This window comes from Armigeres subalbatus, chromosome 1 (assembly GCF_024139115.2).
Source record: "Armigeres subalbatus isolate Guangzhou_Male chromosome 1, GZ_Asu_2, whole genome shotgun sequence".
Taxonomy (NCBI): domain Eukaryota; kingdom Metazoa; phylum Arthropoda; class Insecta; order Diptera; family Culicidae; genus Armigeres; species Armigeres subalbatus.
The window spans coordinates 210388648-210411173 of NC_085139.1; the positions used below are offsets into that span (position 1 = coordinate 210388648).

The window sequence follows — 22526 nt, forward strand, 5'->3', positions numbered from 1 at the left end:
GGCAGACACTTATTAACTGTTAATTATTCTTACCTCACACGTCACTCTTCTGGTGCTTTTCCATGCGAGTGCTCACACATGTAAGAGCACTTCACTATCGTCTCGTCGTCGTCGTCGGTCGTTCCGTTACTGTTACTCGTTGCATTCACTCTCTCTTCTCAATCGTTTTATTGTTTATTTATTCGAGAAATTACTTTAGGCATCTCTTCCTCATCTCCGGCAGCAGCGCAGTGATGGGACGACGCGATGTTCGCGCCGCGTCGATCTTTCCTTAGTTCTGAAAGAATTGCATTCATAAGCCCCCGCGTGCGGTGCGGTGTGTGGTGCGAAGCCACCCCCGGCCCGGTTTCCGAGAAGTTTTCGACTTTCATAAACATGTGAGTTTTTCATTTTCTGCCTCTTTCGGTGTGAGGTGAGTAATGCTGCGCTGTACCCGCATCACCAGCAGCCGGCGAAGCGAGGCCTCCGCCGAAGAAGAGGACTCCGATTATGGGATCGAAGCAGTCCACGATGACGACGACGACGGTGGATGCAATTCGTAAACATCACGTCTTCCTGCTGACCGCAGACAGGGTCTATTGTGAAGGGGGGGGGGAGCAAAGGGAGGCTCTTGCTGGCAGGTAAATCACGAACCGCCAACGTTAGCGAAATATTATACATTTTCTAAATATTATTTTCCCTTTCATCGTTCTCTCCATCGTAAAGCATAACAACAACAACACGGCCCCGCAAACATAAACAACCTGTCTGGAGAACGATTTGCTTCGTTTCAATCTTTAGGTAGGTAGGCTTATGTTGTGCAGCGAAGGATTTTTATTTCGAACTGCATTCGGTGTTACTATGAGTATTACAGTCGGTATCACGTTTGTTATCTTCGTCCGGATTAGCGAGTTGATTGAACTTTCTTTTTAAAAGCATAAAAAACTGTCCATTCTGGACAGACCACTGATTTTTGTATAGCTCTAGAGTGCTTTTTGAATAGATCATATGCGTCATTCACATGAATCAGAATCAGAATAGTTGATGATCCTAAAGTTTCCAAAACTCAATTGCTATTTTACACAAAAGCATCAGAAGATTTCAAATGTCAAGTAGTAAATTTAATAACTAACTGTTAATCAAAAACATATATCAATTTTACACAATAAAATAACCATGGCTCCGTAAAGTTAAATACATGCTTGAGCCTTTTAAATAAAAGAACTTGACAAATCAATCTATTTGATTTCAAGCACAGTGGTAGCGGCCAAATGTGGTTCCAGTCGGCGCGGAATACTTTTGCGGTTGAGCAGCAATGCGACTTCTCTTTCCGGATTGCGGATTGTTCGTCTACCGAACAGTAAAATCTGATCATAGTGATAGTCCCAAGGATACTTATTTGGAAACCAGAACGGATGGTTAATGAAAGTAGTTGCAAAACTGATAATAAGGAGGAGTATAAAGGGGCAAAAAGACTAATTTCGGAGAAAACGATTGCGAAAATTGTAATTCCGAAGGAGAACTCATCAGCGCCGCCATTTGTTTTTTTAATAAAGGTAGTGGAAATGAGATTCAAATTTGATTGATTTTTACATTCAACAATCAAGGATCTGATCCTTGCCACATGGATCGAAGATCGCACTGCTTACTGAAGACAATCAGTGCGTAAACCGTCGTAAAAGGCAATCTAGAATATTGCAGGGATGTTCAAAAACGAATACCTTTTCACCTGGCATCAGTATGCGCCTCAACTGTGGAACAGGGCAGCTCTTACGATAGTAATTAAGTGAAGTATCTTTTTTGTGGGCAAACCTTCTATACCGTACCATGGTCTTGCTTTATAGATGCTCATCTAACATCAAGACCAGCGGTTCTCAACCTGGGGTACATGTACCCCTGGGGGTACCTTCGCTGGTCCTAGGGGGTACATCGGACAAAAATGCGTAATGGCGGACGTATTACACTTACAATCAAAACTTGTTGATAAAGTTTTGGCAATTGTGTATTTTTCATTTCAAAACTTTGGTGGTCTGTGCAGTGCATAAATGTGTTCTTCATTCAGATCGGTCCATGGTACATGTCGCCAACCACGCACCCTGCGGAGGTTCCGCAAATCATCTTTCACCTGATCACCCTGCTCGCTGCGCACCTTGGCTTCTTGTTCCCGTAGGATCGTTGTCAAGAACCAATTTCACCAGATTGTTACTCGTCATTCTGGCTACGTGCTCGGTCTACCGCAGTCTTCCGATATTCGCGGGGTTAACGATGGATGGTTCTCCCAACAGCTGATGCAACTCGTGGTTCAATCGTCTTCTCCACCATGTGCACCCCACCATAGATAGTTCACAGCACTTTTCTTTTGAAAACTCCAAGTGCGCGTTGGTCCTTGGTGTCGTGTCCGTTTGCTTCTCGGAAGCAGCTCGAACGCCTCCTTCCAAGATGTTCACAAGCCTCCTTCCGAGAGGCTTGGAAGCATCTTTCGAGATGTTTGGAAACCTCCTTTCAAGATGCTTGGAAATATCCTTTCAAGAGGATCGGAAAACTCCTTTCAAGAGGCCTCTAAGCTTTCTTTCAAGAGGCCCCGAAGCCTCGCTTTGAGATACCCGGAATGCTCTTTCAATAGGCTCTGAAGCCTCCTTTCAAGAAGGTCGGAGGCCTCCTTTCAAAAAGCTCGGAAGCTTTTCAAAAGGCTCGGAAAACTACTTTCAAGAGGCTCAAAAGCCTCTTTCCAATAGGCTCAGAAGCCTCTATCCAATAGGCTCGAAAGCCTCCTTGCAAGAGACCTGAAAGCCGTCTTCCAAGAAGCTTGGATGGCTCCTTTCAAGAGGCTCGGGAAGCTCCCTTCAAGAGGCTCGGAAGCCTTTTTTTCAAAAAGCTCAGAGGACTCCTTTCAAGAGGCTCGAAAGGTTCTTTTCAAAAGGCTCGGAAAACTCCTGTCAAGAGGCTCGGAAGCCTACTTTCAAGAGGATCAGAAGCCTCTCTCCAGTAGGCTCGGAAGCCTCCTTTCAAGAGGCTGGGAAGCTTCTTTTCAACAGACTGGGAAGCCTCTTTTCAAGAGGCCAGAAGCCTTGTTTTAAGACGCCCGGAAGTCTACTTTCAAGAGGCTGGGAAAGCTCCTTTTGAGAGGCTCGGAAGCCTCCTTTCAAAAAGCTCGGAAGCTTTTCAAAAGGCACTACTTTCAACAGGCTCGAAAGCCTCCTTTCAAGTGGCTCAGAAGCCCCTTTCCTATAGGCTCAGAAGCCTCTATCCAATAAGCTCGGAAGCCTCCTTGCAAGAGCAAGTTCTTTTCAAAAATTAGGAAGAAAAATAGTATTTCGATTGGAAAATAACAAGTAAACTATTTTTATTAGATTAGATCAAATAATGTTTTAAAGGGAAACAGAGGAGAAGCTATGTCAGCTATTTTTGTACTATGCCTATTTCCTGCTTTTTTTGTACTATGCCTATTTCCGGTTATAAGCTTGATGCAGAACTCGGTTCTGGTGAAGATTGGGTAACATGATATCTCTTTGAAATAATCGCTTTGACCTTTGACGAAAATGATTGTCATAAACCTATCAGCACGAATCTTGATCAGATTGCGACTGTAGTTCTTATTGCTCGTCATCGGATTTATCGTAAATATCTTTCTCAAAATGGGCAGCCACCCGATTGTTCTTGTGGACCGTCCTTTTGCGGTCCTACTAATGTTTCCAAAGAAGTTTCGTAGTATTTTTCCTGAACTACAAATGGTGATAAGCTCCAAAGATCATTCAATTTTGTTGCCGGAATATCCGATCAAAAGTGTTTAACAAGATTATAACAAAGGATCAAAGGTGACCTTTCCCGTCAAAAATTTTATCGCGTTTTATTGTTTCAGTCAATTTTTCGACTTATTTATGGTCAACTTTCCTGAAGAACCATTTTAATCAAAACAGAACGTCATTAATTTGTCGAATGATGATCCTTCGTTTTTAATCTCACTTGGCAACATGTTAAACTGAACATCTTCATCTTGAGCGATGTCCAGCTTAACATGTGTCCAAGATATAATTCGACTCGATTTTTTTTTGTTTATTTATGGAGGCTACACCACCATGAATCTCTGGGTCCTCTGCTGTCCAGCGGGGTTCCAGTCTAATGCTTGTTCATACATTTCATTTCCGTCCTAACGTGAGCTGTGACCAGCCCAGCCCAACTTAAATTCTCGATTTTCAATTGCTATCGGCCTCCACTGACAGAGCTGAGCTGCGACACAATATTTATCCTTAAATTAGATTATATAACGCCAAAATCGTTCCGAAAAAAAATCCGCTGCTTTGATGATCTTTGAAGATGCTTCCGAACGAATTCCTGGATAAATTACGAAGGCAGCATTTACATTAAACATAATTCCATACAGTTTTCTCTATATGTAGTTAGCTCGGTGATCATTGATGGAAATAACTCAAAAGATGAAAATGATCCATAACTTTGAATAAATGTATCAATCCAATCACACAATTGAAAATGTTGATCATTTATGGATCGTTATTCCGATCTATGGGCATAAAAACACGTTTTGTCATCTTCAAAGGCATTCCTGGTGAGTTCCCGAAGCAATACCTAGAGATACCTAAGAATTTATTCAGGAAATCAAATATGGATTGCTTTGTAAATTCTTTTGAGAAGTCCCTTGGAAATTCTTCAGGAATGTATTAAACAATACTAAATTACTAAGGATTTTCAAAAGCAATTCCTGGAGGAAACTTGCGAAATAATTTCCTGAGAATTATCCAAAGGAATCACTAAAGAAGTATATCCTAGGAATTATTCGCATATTTTTTTAAATTATGGAGGAATTTCGAAAGAAGTTCTAGGAGGAATTTTCGAAGGATTCTTCAAGGAATTCCTGAAGGAGAACCTGAAGGGATTTAAAAAAAATCTAAAGGATGTTCGAAGGAATTTCGAATGGATTTTCCAAGAGAAATTTCCAAAGGAATTTCTAAAGGTATTCTAGAAAGAATTCCTAAAATAATTTTCAAAGGATTTCTTCAAGGGATTCTGAATTTCTAAACAGAGTTATTGAAAGAAATTTTCTAGAAATGTCCGAAGGATTTCCTGAAAAATTACTGGAAGAATTTTAAAGGAATCGCTGGAACAATTTCTTTCAGGAATTCCAGAAATAATTTCCAAAGAAATTATTTAAAAAATAATTTACTATACTATCCAAAAAAATCGTAAATGAATTGCCGATGGAATCCCTCCAGGATTTTTTGTAGAAATCTCCGGAAGCATTCCTTACGGTGTTTTCTAAAGTTTTCGTAGGAAAATCTTCGAATGAATTCCTTAAAAAAAATCTCAAGGAACTTCTGAAGCATATTTTGAAGGTATTTCCAATAGTACTACAATGCTAGTGGTGCTGTAGCCATTAAAACTATTTTTCCAAGCTTAACTTGGCCGTTTGTTATACATCATGTTGTAGCAGATGTTTGGTTTCATCAAGACATTTATAGCATCGATACTTTTGCTTTTGAAGGAATTTCTTTAAAAAAGTTCTGAAGGAATTCCCGAAAAAAAAATTTAAACTAATTTCTGGAAAAAGTTTCTTTAAGAAATTACCGAATTAATATCCAAAGGAATTTCTAAAGAATTCGGTGGGCGGATTTTTTTTCGAGGAGGGGGAGGTGTTTTTTGTCGATGACTGGATGACGGTAATTTGAACGTTGAGTAATTACGAGAAAAAATGTCCTCAAAATTTTCTTTCAAAAAAGGTTTTTCGCAGCAACTTGGAAATTAATTTAAGCACCTGAATAACAAAACTGATAAACAATGCAATGCAAACAACAATGATTTCCATGAAATAACTTCCACCGAAAGTGGTTTATTATGTTATTATGAATCATTCACAAGTGTCTGTCAAAGGTTTTAAAAGAGTAATTCTCGCTGAAACCGGGCCACTATTTGCACGAGGTTCTTAAAAATGCCTAAATTTATGTTCTTTCGAAAGCTTTCGGCGAGTATATTAAGGATCCGAGTTGAATTCTTCAGAAAGATGAACCTCTTCAAAAATGAAAAGCATATCTACAACAGTATTTTTTTTTGAAGGGCTCAAAAGTTTTGAGCATAACGGAGCCGTATTCAAGTTATTGTAATTAATAATACAAGAATTTTGGTATTGGTAAATCGTACATAACTTCTGATAGAAAAAACATACACCTGAGATTTTCGGACACAATGCACAATATAAGCTAAGATTTTCATCGATGTATTAATATTCAAAATTGGTGGAAAATAGTTTTTAAAAATAAATCCAAGATGGCGGCCAAATTCAATACGGCTGCTGATATTTTTATTATTGCAAATTGAGGACACACTCTTCCTCTTTCCAACGATATGCTGATCTCTAAGATCGGTTGAGAAATGTTGGAGTTATGACAGTTTTGGTGAGTCAAGAATTGACAAAAATCGAGGGGTCCATAAAAGTGATTTCGTGTATAGCTAACGAGGGGTCCATCTTTCTGATGAATTAAACTCGGATACTCAATATACTCGCCGAAATCTTTCGAATGAACATACCTTTAGACATTTTTAAGAACCTCGTGCAAATAGTCCCGGCCCGGTCTCAGCTAGAATGACTCAAAAGCCATTTCGACTAAAAGTTGCAAGTGCTGTTAACGCTTTTTGCTTTACCAAGGCATAAACTGCTTCATATCAGTGAAATGCATTAAAAAATTAAAATATTTGTTTCCGATTTTGTCACATTCACCCCAAAGTCAAACCAGGAGGTGATAAAATCGGGGTATAACTGTATTTCATTAAAATTTCATTACTTAGTTTTCATAAGATCACTATTTAATGGACTTCAGTTCGATCGGATTCTTACCGAATCATTTTGCTAGCGCTAAAAAAAACCTAAATAAATCGAGAGCGGATGCGTCCCTAATCGATCATTACCAACCTTCTGACTGACTGAGCAGTGTGCCAGCCTAGCAGCAGCCGTCGGATACGCCTAAGCTGTTTCTTTGCGGTTCATTGCAGATGGTCCCGATGCACTTGGTGCATCTTCTCATTTCACAAGTCGATACTGAGACTTAAGATATGGAGAGCTCGCGAGTTTTAAATTTGTAACGGTCGGAATCCAATAAAATGGTTTGGTAATCGAATACCATCTTGGATTTTTATGAAACTACCGAAACAGATCAAAGAATGCAAAATTGTCCTCGCCACAACGGCATAATAATGTAGAGTAACATTTATTTGTTGAGTTGTCATTTTTGCGCCCGATAATGAGGGTTGTTAAATCGCGTTCACCTCATTCCCAGCTCGAGTAGATCGTCAGACGAGGTGATCTCTAATCGGAGAGGAGAGGCAATCGGGCGCTCAAAACTCATTACCTAAATGATAGTATGTACATACATAGATTGTAGGCAACGAACGGTAAGCTTGCACGAATTTCCTGTTCAAATGGTGACGTCATTCCATCCATCATCGCACATGTGGACCGGGCTCCGCCTGGTTACGCTCCTCTACCGTAACTGCGATAAGGATAGGTAGACAACGATGATGGTTTACTTTTTAGACCTTTTCGTCAAACTGGCACTGATAAGGCCGTGGAATGGGCTACAAATTCTCGAATGAGTTGATAAGAAGGTAAACGATAAGAATTTCTAACACGTGCGTGCACGGACTACGACCATTTTGTGGCCTCTTATTTTGGAGTGTGGTCACTATCTTTAGATAGGTTAAACCTCACAAATAAATCTCAGCGGGGTTCCTATTGAGCTCGATTTCAATCCTATCCAATTGATAACATTGTTTTGTCTTCAACTTGTTTATTTTAAGATGCTTAAAGTAGTAATGTTTAAAAAATCGGGGGCAAAAATTCACAAAAAGTTAGATGTTTTATGTTTTATACATTTATGGAGCTCGTTTTTTATAATTCACTCATGTAAATCACAGTATTGTATTTCATATTAGTTCAATCGATGATTTTTCTATAATTCTCACTACTTTAAAATCCTTCCTTGGCATTCATAATAGGATTTGCAATGATCGATTCACGAATTTTGCATTGTGATGTTTACGCTCCGTAGTCAAGAATTCTAAAACCAGACACGGAAAAGACAAATCCAGCAATAAGGGGATCCATCACCACACTCACATAGGACCAATTGTTTCAATCACAAAATGCAAACATCCATCGTTTAACCCCCGCTAACCGGCCACGAAGGCAGGTACCGCATTATTATATCAGTCCCACCAGCAGAGTCCGATATTGCGCTCTTGACTGTGTCTGTTGCTGTATGTAGTGTGGCTATAATAATTGAGGAAGTAGCTATTTAATTGGGCCTAACACGCGCGCGGTACGGCGCGGCATCGCCATCGTCGGTGGTTGGTCGTTCGGTCATGCCACCGACCATCACCGTCGTCGTATACCAGCGCAGGTAAGACCTGTTCATTGCTGTTGTTGTTGTTGCATGGCACGTTTGTGGGGAATGTGTTCCAACAACGCGCCGGTAGGTAGGTGTCGTCGTTTCACCTTTTGTGATGGATGAAAACCGGTTTTCAAGCGATAGTGGGAGGAGCTTGGCGAGCGGCCAGCAGCACGCCACACACACCGCACATAATCGTGTGCGGCGATCGTTTTTCGAACATTGTGCTTCGTGTTATGATGCAAAATTTGAGTACAGGCCATCCAAGTAATCCATTTTGTTTGATTTTCTTGAACGAAAAAGCTAATAATAGGGTTGTAACTGTCCAATATCCCAGAATCAGTCAACTATTCACAATGGTCAAATCCGCTCTTGCGTTATCTTACACCCAGAAATCAAATTAACTTCGGTAACGTTGCGCCGCTGCTGGACCGAAACAAAAATTCATTAAACCTCTATTCTAATCCAACTACGGAGTTGGTCGACCGCTTTTACCTTTGTTGGCGGCACCCTCGCCCATACGGATAGGGATTTAAATATTCTCATTCTTGCTAACCCTGACGGAGGGGTGCAGTTCGAACCTCCGTAGTCTCAATCCACACAATCGGAATCGTCCACAAACGGACAAGGTGCGTGGCAGTAACGACGCGCACTTGCACGCAAATACCTTTCCTGAAATCGGATTTTTAAACGCTTCACCCTCCGTCAACAACTGGCCAAAACCGGTTGAAAGGCACGCGTCACCTCACCGTGTGCGCGTCTCTGCTGGATGGCACGCAATCAATTCCCCTTTTTAGGTTTTTATTTCCAAGGGACCGTCATGAGTTAAAAATAGATCCTCTTCCTGATGGTACCGAATGCAAATCACAAGGCCACGACGAACGAACACGGCAGATTCTTCTCCGGTAGGAAGGTAAATTACTCACAATCACAATGTAATAAGGTGGTACGCACGGATAAATGACATTAGCTGTCATTGTGTTGTTCATTACAGTCATCTGCTTCCTGAAGGTATCCCCAATTGAGCGAATGCTTGGTATAGCTTAATTTTCTCAAAATTGCACGCACCTTTCAGGAAAGGTACCGCAACGCTTTTTGCACCCCGTTTACTTGATTCTTATGGGTGAATAGCATTGCGGTGTATCGTTTGGTGCGGCCGTACCTTTCGACAGTCATTCGCCGGGTGAAGTTTGTGCAACTACCCATTTGGGAACATTACAAAAGCCGCGCAGAGTATCATATCCAGAAAATCTGATAATATGTCGAAGCGCAAACACAATTCATACGATGTTGTAATTTTAAAACATTTTTTCATGAACTCAGTTGAATTTTGAATTAGTATTGTTGATTCGCCTATAGGGGTAATATTTTGTATGAAATACCTACTTTCTTGGTTGTCGCCATTGTCGTCAATGTTACTAAAACTGTTACAGAAGTGATTGCTAACTAAAGGGTAGTACGGACTTCAATAGTACCAGTGGCGTTTCCCTAACCTCAATCTACCTGTGCACTGGACTTTTAAGAAATTTTCGTGCGAAAATGTATAAAATAACTAGATTTTGATTAGTTTAAACGACTCTGATAATTTTATTTTCCATTTGGGCTGTAGAAATATCAAAATTTTCATTTTTTGTATCAGTGCACAGGTAAAAAGTGAGGTTACGCGACGCCACTGAATAGTACTGTGCAAATAGATAATGGAATGATTCCGCTACTGCAATTCCATGAGCAGTACGGAGCTGGCAAGTAGAGAAAATTTCGTAACGCCAATAACGCCTGCTATATACCTAAAACAGAGCTGTCACTCTTCCTTGCGGAAAATTGTTCCTTCGCAATATTGCACAAAGCCAGTGTTCTGACTTTTCGTTTCGATTAGACCAAACCAAGCGTTTTTCGGGCTCAGGGAGAATCTATTTTCGTTGTTTATAAATGAGGAACATTATTCACCCACCAATCTATTCTCTGGAGCTAGCCTTGCAGGATAAACGAAAATCATGCCAATTAGATGAAATTCCTTTTTCGTTCACCTCTTTTTTACCTCTCACTCACTTTTCGCGAGAATAATCGCAGAACAATTATAAAAATTGTATGGCCACCGTGGGACTCGAACCCAGCATGTCAACAATAATAGCCGTAAGGAATGCGCTCACTCTAGCCACACCACCACGCTATCTGCATGTAGCAGGATGACCAGGGAGTCGGAAAATCGGGAAATGCGGGAAATATGCGGGAATAGAAAGTCCATGCGGGAAATGCAGGAAAAAGTAGGAAATTTCTAGAAATTATTCAAAAAATCAGGAAAAAAGTGACCAGGTGTTTATTTCATTAATTCATGTATAATTATTCTAGTAGAAACATGAAGAAACATCGTTTGCTATTTTAAATGCATAGGCTTTTCCACACACGTTTGAAACTATTTGAGGAACTATCCGGATTTGTCAGAAGTATAATGTATGATATGGAAATGATATTGTAACCAGATTTCATTAACGTCGCGTCAAGAGCTCTTCTCGGTAGTGATACAGTGTTGGTAAAATCTCAAATTCTCACCGGCAATTCAAATCGCGCGAGAGCCAAATCCCATCAGATGTTCTTCATTGTTAAATGCATTGCATTAACTTTTTTCGCTTGATACAATGGCTAATAAATCCGTATGTAAACAAAACATACGCCTTGATTGCGTGTTGACGCTTTGTAGAGCGAAATTCGGCGATGCAATTCTGTCCGAGAAACTCAAGCGCGTTGCTCCTCCTACAGAATCGCAAGCGAGTCGTCTCGCGCATGAAGTCTCGATGATTGAGCGTTAAGACTGATTCCACACACACTGAATGGAAAGCAACATGGCACCCACGCTTCGGAGAGTTTTTGAGACCAAGGATATCTCCGAGAGTCCTAGACGAAGCTAATTAGCATTTCGTTGCAGATTCTTGAAAAAGATGCTTGATCTATATTCTCTTGAAAGCGACTCGAGTTTTGTCTGGAGACTTGTCGACCGTAGTCGAGTATGTCCAATTATGTTCGATTCCAGACACACATCTCAACAATCTCTGGTCATTCGTTATTAACATCTTGACTTTATCACTAAATAACGCTATACAGAAAAAAAGCATTTTATTGACAGTGTTTGGTTGTTAACCAGCATAATGATGAAGTCAAGACTGGCATGAATAATGAAGTTTCTTGGTCCCCGTGCGTTTTAAATGGGGTCGGGATTTTGATTTTCCGTGCCGAAATCCGAAAACATCGCATATGTAAAAATACATGGGGAAAAATCCCGCCGTCCAAATTCCGAGGTGTGAGGCTTACCGAGACCTCGGAAAAACATCAACTTTGCCGACTTTCGGCAAAATATCGGTAAAGGAATTACCGAATTTCAGTAAAAAATATTACCGAGATCTCGGCTGTTGGAATCTCGGCAAAAATTTTGCCGAGGTCTACAAAATAATTTAAGTGTGTACCATGTTATTTGTTCCACAAAGGCTACTACCGTTTGCATTGCTGATGGCACCTAAAATGCTCGGATATACATAAAAGAAAACGAGCAAACCAATTTCCCACGGCAATCAGACTCCAGACTGTTTTTCTTCCCCGAAAGTTTTCGTGAGGGAGCATCCTGTACTGCTGAGATTGAGTGAACATTACGAACCCTGAAAATGACATTTCTCCCATCATCAAATTGAACTCTTTCCGTATATGCAGTGTATTAGGCATAAAGCCTTGTACGGTTATCATAAAAAAGAAGAACTACTTCAATTACTGAAATAATTTACATAGCTGCTCAAGGATAGCCCGAATGAAACGTTTGCTTACCGACTAATAAGAAGAAATATTTCTTCGCAGAGAAAATGACAGCTTACGTTGCAGACGTTACCAGCGTTACGAAATTCTGTTTTCTTGTCAGCTTCGTACTGCTCAAGGAATGGCTGCTGCAGCCAGAATCAATACTTGTCCCCGCTAGTGGCGGATATGAGGCACTGCTCCTCAAGCCAAAAACGCAAATCGCAACAACAACATGACACAAAACTTCAGAAGTTCATATTACCCTTTAGTAATAAACAATACACATTTCGGTGAGGGTTTTAGACGCAATTTTTGCTTGAGAGATAAACAATAATTTGTGCACAATACTACAAATAATGATTTAAGAAACAAGACTCTAGAAAACAAGAATAACTTAAGAATCAAAGAACTTATTTTAGTTGATCTGTTCTAAGTGTTTCTAGTCTGGAAAGTCATGAAGAAAATGAAATTCTAAGCTTTCAAAGTAAAGGTAGCGCAAGAACTTGGCCAAATGTCACACAGAGTTGGTTTGACTCAAATTCCCAACACTTTACTTTCAAACTTTGAAGAACAATTGAAAAGCACCAAATAGCATAATGTCGACAAGTTTCCATTTTTGGATCGAAGCCTTTGAAGAAAAATTGGGGTAATCCGATTATTCCATCGAATTGTTATTGGTCATATTGGAAAGCTTCCGCTATTATTATGGCGTTGTGATTTTTTATTTAGTCAGGTAAATCGGGGTGGCTTCTCATCTGTTAAAACAAAATTCCCTGATTTTTCGAGATTTGTTTCAGGTGCTTAAATTAATTTCCAGATAAAAACAAACGTGCCATGTATAGATTTTTGCAATTCAAACAAGTGAATATTTTGAAAAACCTTTTTCGATAGAAATTATTGGAGGGCTCAAATTTTTTCTCGTAATTACTCAACATTCAAATTACCGTCATCTAGTCCTAGACAAAAAAAACAGCCATGTGCTTTTAGTACCACTCTTTCCAGAAATTAGTTTGAAATTTGTTCGGGAACTTCTTACCGAAATTCCTTCAGAAGCAAAAGTACCGATGCTATAAATGTCAAACCGATGTTGTTGATGAAACCAAACTTGCACTACAACATGATGTATAGCAAACGGCCAAGGTAAGCTTGGAAAAATAATTTTAATGGCCACAGCACCGCTTGTTTGGCCACTCCAATGTCCGAAAAAATATTAACCTTAATTGAAGGTATTCTATTCTCCGTTAAACGATTACGTCTCCAATAACTAAACGTCTAGTAACTTGTTTGGAATTTAATGAATTTTTTGAAAGCTAATACTTCAGACCGGATTTCAATCGAGATAGGTTTGAGGTATCTGTAAAGCAACATCAGCTGCGATATTGGTACAATCATGGATAAATATCAATGATCAAGTCATGACGTGCGAGAACGCTTGTTTGCTGTTTTTAAAAAAGAAAATATTTCGCTTAGATTATCAAATTGTTAGAAACGCCTTCCCAGGATTGTCGGTCTCCGCCGCTTAGGATCAAAAAGCTGGCGGAGGAGCTTTCTAAAAATGTTCAGACTCTATTCAACGAGCGAATTTCGAACAAATACCCGAGTTCCGAAAAAAAATGATTTTCACGGACGTTTCGAAATCCGAAGGTAGGTGTCGCCTGTGACGCCATCAAATAAGCTTCCTACCGTCTACCAAACCATTATTGGTCGGTATTCTCTGCGGAAGCTACGGCCATCCTCCAGTCTCCGACCCGACCCATAGCGAAGCCTCTGACTCCTACCAGCAAATATCCCTACATACAGTCAATCGAAGAGGTCTTTGACAGTGATGTTACCCTCTACACCCAAAAAACATATCCGACAATCATTGTATCTTGGCATATACAATTCTGTAAGCTTTTTATAAAGATATTGTTTTAAAATAATTCAAATCTGTAAGATTTCAATATTTACAACAATTGTATTAAAATCTTCCGAAATTGTATATGCCAAATTATTATTCAGTTTTTGTAAGGATTTTAGGCAGAACTGCATTAAAATCTGCCATCCACTGGTTGGATGTAGTGGATCTCCGGCCACTGTGGCATTTGGGAAAACGAGTACGCTGATACACTGGCAAACATTGAACGGGACTGGCAAATATTGACCCCTCCAGAGAGGTGGCCTGATAAACTGACGCGAGCAGGTTGTTTTGCCGGGGCTCCGCACGGGTCACAAAACACGACAACCGACCTATGGAAAAACACTCTGGACGAATGGAAGACCATTAGCTTCTTGAAGGACATCAATCTGTTCAAATAAATCTGACGACCTGGCTACCCAAAACGACTAACTCTACAGGCACCGATTTACAAACTCCTCTAATGGAAACGAGCTGGACAAAATTATACAAAATGAAACTTTTATTATAGATTGTTATTATTATTGTAGATGGATTTACTGTGCCAGAACCCCGATAGTTCATCCTGGCTTGACGAAAAATTTCTAACCCTACTCAAACCATCCTGCAACCACTTCTCAACGTTCAGAGATAAACTAGGCTGAAATTATTTTTATCGAAGAAAAAAGGGAACGATCATAGAACGTTCATGACCTTAAATCAGTGGCGTTTCCCTAGCCTCAATCTACCTGTGCACTGAGTTTAAATTTAAGGAATTGGTGTGCGGAAATGCCTAGAATAACTAGATTTTGATTAGTATAAACGGCTCTGATAATTTTCTTTTCCATTTGGGCTGTCGAAATATCAAAATTTTCACTTTTTGGGTCAATGCACAGGTAAAAAGTGAGGTTACGCGACGCCACTGCCTTAAATACACTCCTCCTCTTTTCTCCATTTTTAAAAGAACAAAAAGTTGAACCGATGATATTTTATAAAAGTGGAGGAGCATAGAGAACAAAAATTAGATAAACTTTAGATTAGTTAAAGAAGTAGTGGTGTCTGCAATGTGTTGTGAGCCCGATTTTTCTTTAGATGCATATTTCCTAAAGATTTCGAAATCATGTTCATTCGATCTTTATTTAAAAAAAGACGCTACACGTTTTATTGTTTCCAGTGACTTAAAACAGTGACTAAAACAGCTGAAACAAAGCAAGGAAAACGATTTTCAATCGAAGTAGGCTGCTATTCATATTTGAGATGAGAGATCATAACTGAGAAATAAATTATAGATCGGGAGTCTGTGTAGCAGTGAAAAAATGCGTCTATGCAAAAACGTCTCGCGCGATTCGAAACGAGTCGAGTCGTTCCAAGAGTCGTTCGCATCACGCAATTTCCCAATTCCCGTATCTGAATAAAGGGACAATATTATTGTCGAATGAACTGAATGAACTTCGATGAACGCTCATTGCATTCTAATAGTCGACATATGTCGACAAAAGTCTGATTGGAACGATAATATCAAGCGAGACTTGTGTTACGTCGATTTAAGGGATCGAGAAGGGTTCAAAATCAAAAAAATGTAAACCAAGCGGTAAGTTTTCCTTTTTAAATTCTGATCGTAAATGGATTTAAATGTAAAAAATCATGATTTCGACGTACGAGTTACCAACCGGAAGCAGTTGCACTTGCTGATTAACCGGATGAGTGCGAATCCGTCGGCGACCAGAAAGCAAAAGTTTTGCGAAGCGGGTCAATCGTATGAGAAAGTATGGAAGAAGCTGACTAGCGGTCTGAACGGCCAAAGACTGGCAGAAGGTATGTTATGAGACTTCTTAAATATAAAAACTAGTACACTTGTGTGCCTGTCTTTCAATTTAACATTTAGACCGTTAGGGACGGTTATCGGAGGATGATATTGTATCTTGCGTGGCAAGCACCTGAAAAGAGAGTCCAAATCCTATGGAACTATTTTCATTTTTAGCTACCGTCTAAAAACTTCAGTAGTTGTAAAAGTGTCCACACAATACGAATCGAATGCAAATGAAATGTTCGACGTTGATACAGGCTGTGCATTAGGGTCTCTATTTTTTAAGTGTTCCACTTTTTTCTACTCATTTAAAACTACGAAAAACTTGTTAAAATATTGAACGTATTCAACACCACCTGAATCGAAATCCAACAATCCTGTACGGATTACAAATCAAAGGATCAAAATCCGTGCAGCTATTTTTGACTGAATATTCAAATTAAAGCCTATTGACCTACTGACTAGACTATCACTGTAAATAGTTCAATACGCATCCTGTGAAGCAATCTCTTTGATTTATATTCTACTGAACTTATTTTATTTAATGCGATTTGCATTCCAAAACAGTCACTTTTGGTATAATTATGATCAACACTTGAACGAACGGCAACTTAAAACTCCGCGTTTTCAGGGTGGTGATTTGTTTTTGATTTGTGTTGTTTTAATTTCAAAGCCTGCTTTTCATTTCAACAGCCAAAATGCTTTCTGTCTAGTATATGAACAGGATAAAAAAATATTCATGAATTATTTACTTTCAACCCCCTTCAATTTATTGATATTTCATGAAATGGTCGGATTCCGGTCACCCACGATACTAAGATATCAAACAGTTTAACAAAGTTTGTAACTGTGTGATAAGCTCTTTAAAAAAATATACATATACTACAGAGACCAATACAAAATCCTACTAAAACCGATAAGCGAGACATAACAATTCGTATATTCAGTCCAAAATCACTCTAATTCAAATATTCCGGTCAAATGTTTTGCCTTCAGGATGATGTTGTTTGCAGAACACATAAGTATGCTTTTGTTCGTGAAACTATTTCTCGGTGGCGTCCCAGGAGACGCCACTAGGAGTAGGAGTATTCAACTTTGAATTGTTTCAAACACTGTACCAAATCGACCGTTTTGTTTCTCAAATGTTGAAAACAAGTGTTATGATCGGGAATCACAAAACAACTGTTCCTTTTTTGTTTTTTCGTCATATTTGGCCAACAAAAATCAACCATTCACATGCATATGAAGATTGCATGATTGATAATTGAATAAACTCACTGTTAAAACTGATAAATCAGAAGAGTCTTGCCGCGGATCATTTTAATGGTAAATAGTCGGAAAATAACCTCTTTATTCCAAATAGAATTTAATGAATATCTTTTTGAGAGAACTCTAGAAGAAATAGTTTAAAATAATAATATTTTACGAGTTTTAAACTTCACACTGTCGTATTTTTCAATCAAGTTCAAACTGAACTCCAATTCGACGCAAATTAAAACAAAAATGCTCGAACTGCTAGAATTCACTTTTTCCACAATGTAGTTTCTTTTACGTTTCGATCAAGTGATACATTTTTGAGAAGTTTTGCAATCCTCATCCAAAAGCATGTGAAAGTTAATTTCATTCATTAGTATTTATATACATTGTCCACTTGAAATCAAATTTATATCAATGAGACGATGTTGAATTCCTAAATTAGTGTGAGCCGCTTCAAAAATATTTCTTATCCACAATTTGATTATTGGTTTAAGACGTATTTGAAGGAATATCTCCAAACAAGTTCAGAACTTCTTCTTATATTCTACAGTTCAGAACTATTTAATTTGATTTTCCGTACAACATTGACTAGTCAACATAACTTAACGATCTACAACTAGGAGTACAAATGGAAACACATTTTATTTTGGCATTTTCGAATTCACGTTATCAAATTTTATAGCAAATCGAAATCTACTGAAACCCAGCTTTGTTTATTCCCCAGAATACCCATTTGGAACGAGTGACCCGTGTTGCAAATCATTGATATTTTTTAAAATTTCAAACAGAATAAATCAAAATACATACACTGCAAGGCGAACGTGGCGGATGACGGCATGACACAGTCTTCTTGTCCGAAACGTGGCGGCACCAGACAAGACAACATTGGTAACCGGTCGGTGTGGGATTCAACGCTCCCGCCGCCTTCACTCGGATTTCCTGGCACTTTCCACACTCCGCCGTTTGGTCTTCGGTATCACCACTTCACTCGAACACGCACACTTTACGCACTTCAAACTTCCGGAATTGGAACTGTTGTTTCATCAATCATCAAACCAAAAAAACGATGGGGAAAAACTCAAAACTTTCCGGATGAATCACTGGTCTGGTCATTCTACGGGAATCTCAATCCATATTGCTATCGGTGACCAGTAACCTGGTTTTCTGCGCGATTACTCAGTGCCGTATCAGTGTTTGCTTCGATTCCGGTTCGGCTCCATCCTTCCTACACTTTATCGCGCTCTAAGCTCTAAGTCTCACTTTCACCGTAGTAGGAACCAGCAGTAAACAAGATCACTTTCCGCCCAAGGATCACCTTTGTGAGGGGGCGTATTCCACCGCGGTTGCGCTGCCCGTGTTATTGCACTAAACACTTTGTTGCTAACAGGCTTTTGTCATTAGGCAGAGAACGATTCGTTGTCTGGTTTTCCTTGATTTTTTTTCTTCTAAGTAAAACAACTAGAACGAAACTGCTTACGCACTACCTTCTTCGAACTTGGCGAACTGTATTCCTTTGTGTCTCGAATAGGTGTGGAAGGTGTGTGGATTGCGGTTCTTTGTTCTGTGTGGTGCGACGGCGACGTGATCAGTGAGGTCACTACTAAAACAATAAACGGTTGGAATCCTTGAACGCGCGGATTTATGCGACGCGTCGCGAACCCTCTCACACACCGGCAACCGGAAACGATTTAACGGAACAACGCGATCGGTCGCAAGGTGCAGCGGCAGTGCACCTGATTGCTAATTTGTTTTTTTTTTTTCTTATCACACCTTGGGTCCTTGCCGCGGAGCTCGACACGTCTGAATCGCGCGCTCGTCTTCTTCTTCCTACTCTATGTATAAGATCACTCTCGGAACACTACACCTCTAATTTAATTTGTATATGCGTTCTGTGGAGGGCTCATAATCTCGTGTTTACGCTGCGACGTTTCGGTCGCTACTAAATTGTATGTACGATAGGTACGACACACCGCACCAACGCCAGCAGCAGCAGCAGCCAGTCAGCTACAGCAAACGAGGCACATATCTCACACGACGACGACAACGACGGTTCACTGTTCAGTGTTCCAATCGTCCTCGCCCTCACCCCAGCAGCAGGCGTTCTTCGTCGTGCACGTCGTCCCGTAAATACCGCTCTCTCACAGCATCGTCCACGGCAGAACCGACCGACCGACCGGATTGTGTGTACACAGTCCACCGTTACGCGCCTCCATTGTGTGAGTGTATGTAAGGATGGAAGAGAATATCGCACCGGTGTGCCATCAGCCAGCACCCTCATCTTTTGTGCGGTGATCCCTCGACTCTCGAGTTTACGAGAAGCAAAAGTAATTTACCAGATGATGCTTGGATCGACGTCGCCGTCGTCGTCTGTTGAACTTCGCTTTTTGTACAAGCGCCACTCAATCGGTAACCCAGGAGTGCGAGCGCCGCACTCACCGTGTGTTCATTGAAACGCAGGCAATCGTTTGAATGTTCATTCTGATAGTTCGCCTTCCCCTGCTTGGAATCGCATCATTTGCGTATGAATCACTCCCACACAAGCAAGACGCTTCCTACGTACATGGAGTGTGGTCGTCGATGATTGTGTTTGGTCTGATGGTTTTGTAAAGGTGATGTTTGACTAGTATGAATGACGCATTACTCATAACTGCTTTCAGAAGTTGATGAAAACAAAAAAATACGAGAAAGGCAAAACAATGAGAAACATTGCCAGAATTGATGACGGCTCCAGTTATGTCCTTAGAAAAATACATACGAGAAAGGCAAAACATAATATTTTTGATTTTTAATTTAAAGGCAAATGAATGAAAAAATGGTTGCATTTTCGTCCCATGGACAAAACTAATTATTGTTTGAGTCGATTGCACTTGTTTTATATATGTTAGGGGTGATTCAACTATGACGTCCCCTTCTTTTTAGATTTCCAGACAATGTATTTTTATATTGCCCTGTATTTTTGGGAAGTTTTACGAAAGAGTCCCTGGAGGAGTATACAAATGAGCTACTCGGAAAATTTTATAAATGATTCCTGGATTAGTTCTCGAAAAAATATCTGGAAGATTTTCTGAAGAAATTCTTAAAGAAATTCTTGGAGGAATTTCAAAATGTATTTCAGGGGGAATTTCCTAATGAATTTTCGAACGAATTTCCAAAGAACATTCTGAATAGGGTTTCGAAAAGAATTTCTTAATGAATTTCTGAAGGAATTGTTGAATAAATTTCCTGAATAACTATTAAACGAATCCCCGAAAGAATTGCAAATGGAATTTTCGTATAAATTTTTAAATTTCCAAAAGAGTTCATTCTGAAATTACTTCAGAAACTTCTGCAAGAGTTTCTTCAGAAATATTTGAATTCTTCTAGAAATATATCCAGAAATTCCTTTTAAAATCCGGACAGTAGTAAAAAAAAAGCCAAACATATCACAATTGCAGTCGATCCACCATCATACTTCTTCAGATATTCTCAGATATTCCTTAGGAATTTTCTTTAATTTAGGAAATTTCTCCAGTATTCCTCCAGGTGATATTTCATATATTTATCCTCGTAAATACCTTTAGAAATTAATTTGATTAGTCATTCAGAAGTTTTTACAGTCATACCTTCAAAAATTCCTCCAAGCGTTCCATCGTAAATTTCTCTAAGTAGTGTATAGGAAATTCTCCCAGTGATTCATTACTAAATTCCTCAAAGAATTTCTTGGAAAATTTTCCGCAAATAAATCTAGAAATACATGAACAAATTTCTTTAGGAATTCTCGAAAATTTCTTTGTCTGACATTTCTTTTGAAAACTCCTCCGGAATTTTCTTCAGAAATTTCTTTAGCAAATTTTTAGAAATTCAGAAAATCTTCCAGTTGTTCCATTCTCTCGGCTCCCTTAATTCCGCCGGAATTCCTTTCAAGAATTTCCGAACTAATTTATTAAGGAACTAGCTTTATGTACCCGGCCTTGCTCGGAATTGCCAGTTGGGTTTGCAGTTTTTTTTTCACAATCGTAAAATAATAAAACAAATTGGTTAGGGTAACGGTACCAATAGTGGAGGTATTAGTAGATCCACAAAAGAAAATATTTTTTAAAAATTGATAATTATGGAAAATTTACAGCTTTTATATCTTAGTCAATAGAAAAACAAATAAATTTGCTAACAAAAATGAGATAGATGTCATTTAACATCAACAATTACCAAATATTGCTTGCACCACTATGGGTACACTGTTCCTTTAGTGGAGGTAAAAATTAATTTTGGTTCCCATAGTGGTGCTATCCATTCGTTTCTTATGAGACTCGCCACTATTGGTACAGTTGCACCACTATAGGTGCAAGGGAGTCAATTTTGTTAAGGAAAATCATTGTTTTCAATAGTTTTCCGAGCAAAATATTAGGATAAGTTGCATTTAACAGGATATTTAAAGCACGACGCATCAACTGAAACCATCATAAAGTGTATAAATATGATAAATTTCGTTAAAACCCCACTACCTCCACTATTGGTGCTACCTCCACTAAGGGTACGGTTACCCTAACAGGGTAATTGTGTTTACTTATTGATATTTCATCATTTGATTAAAAGAAAGCTTTTGGAAACATTGACTGATTTCGAAGAAGGGATCGTGGGTTTGAATACCCTTATTCCTGGCAAACGTCTATTTCTTAAGATGGAAAAGCATCCACCGATGCCTTAATCCACGCAAACGTATATTTTTAAATAAGGAATCACACCCACCTTTGCCTTATTCCGGGCAAATGCTTTTTTTTTTTAAAGAAGAAATCACATCCACTATCCAGAAGGAAAACATTAATTATTGCTTTTCACTGGGCAAACCATGATTCTGATTAAGGGTTACAATTATCATTGCTTTATACCCAGCAAATGCATGATTCCTATGAAAGATTTTTCTGATGCTGTTCATAATTATCCCAAATGCCATTCACGTCGAATGACCTTAGGCCAAATAGTGTTATGTTAATGGCTTACTTCACTCAGGGATATGTCATATTCTGGGATATGTGTATCAGGAAGTATCATTTTCATTATTTTTTGAAATGTCATTACCGGAAAAATGTCATTGTCAAGAATTTGTTTTTTTAGGAATCCGGGCAATCGTCTCCTTAAAATAAGGAATATGTGTTTCAAATTTAGTTGAAATCGGCCAAGGAGTTCAGAAGTTGCATTGAATTGATCGTTTACTAAACAAAACACCTACCTCCACACCCTCCCTTTTTCAAAAAACATGCTTAACCCCCCTATCGTCATCTCCTTAAGATAAGGAATATGTGTTTCAAATTTAGTTGAAATCGGCCAAGGGGCTCAGAAGTTGCACTGAGTTGATCGATAACTAAACATTACACCTCCCCCCACACCCTCCCCATTTTTCAAAGAGCATGCTTAACCCCCCTATCGTCGTCTCCTTAAGATAAATAATGTGTGTTCA

At 39.2% G+C, this 22526-nt stretch overlaps 1 protein-coding gene and 1 long non-coding RNA gene across 2 annotated transcripts in view; one reads left to right on the forward strand and one right to left on the reverse strand.

Moving 5' to 3' along the window:
• LOC134205723 (zinc finger protein 1) overlaps nt 1–19174 on the reverse strand; it is a 116005-nt gene extending 96831 nt beyond the window's left edge. Inside the window, exon 1 of the mRNA XM_062681264.1 lies at nt 17900–19174. Within this exon, the coding sequence (XP_062537248.1) occupies nt 17900–17978 (79 nt within the window). The 5' untranslated portion in view covers nt 17979–19174. The remainder of the gene's footprint in view (nt 1–17899) is intronic.
• LOC134205725 (uncharacterized) lies at nt 108–14454 on the forward strand. The gene is made up of 3 exons (XR_009978183.1): nt 108–620; nt 706–780; nt 14172–14454. It is a non-coding gene; the product is annotated as an uncharacterized LOC134205725 (long non-coding RNA).
• Nucleotides 19175–22526: the final 3352 nt, after the last annotated feature.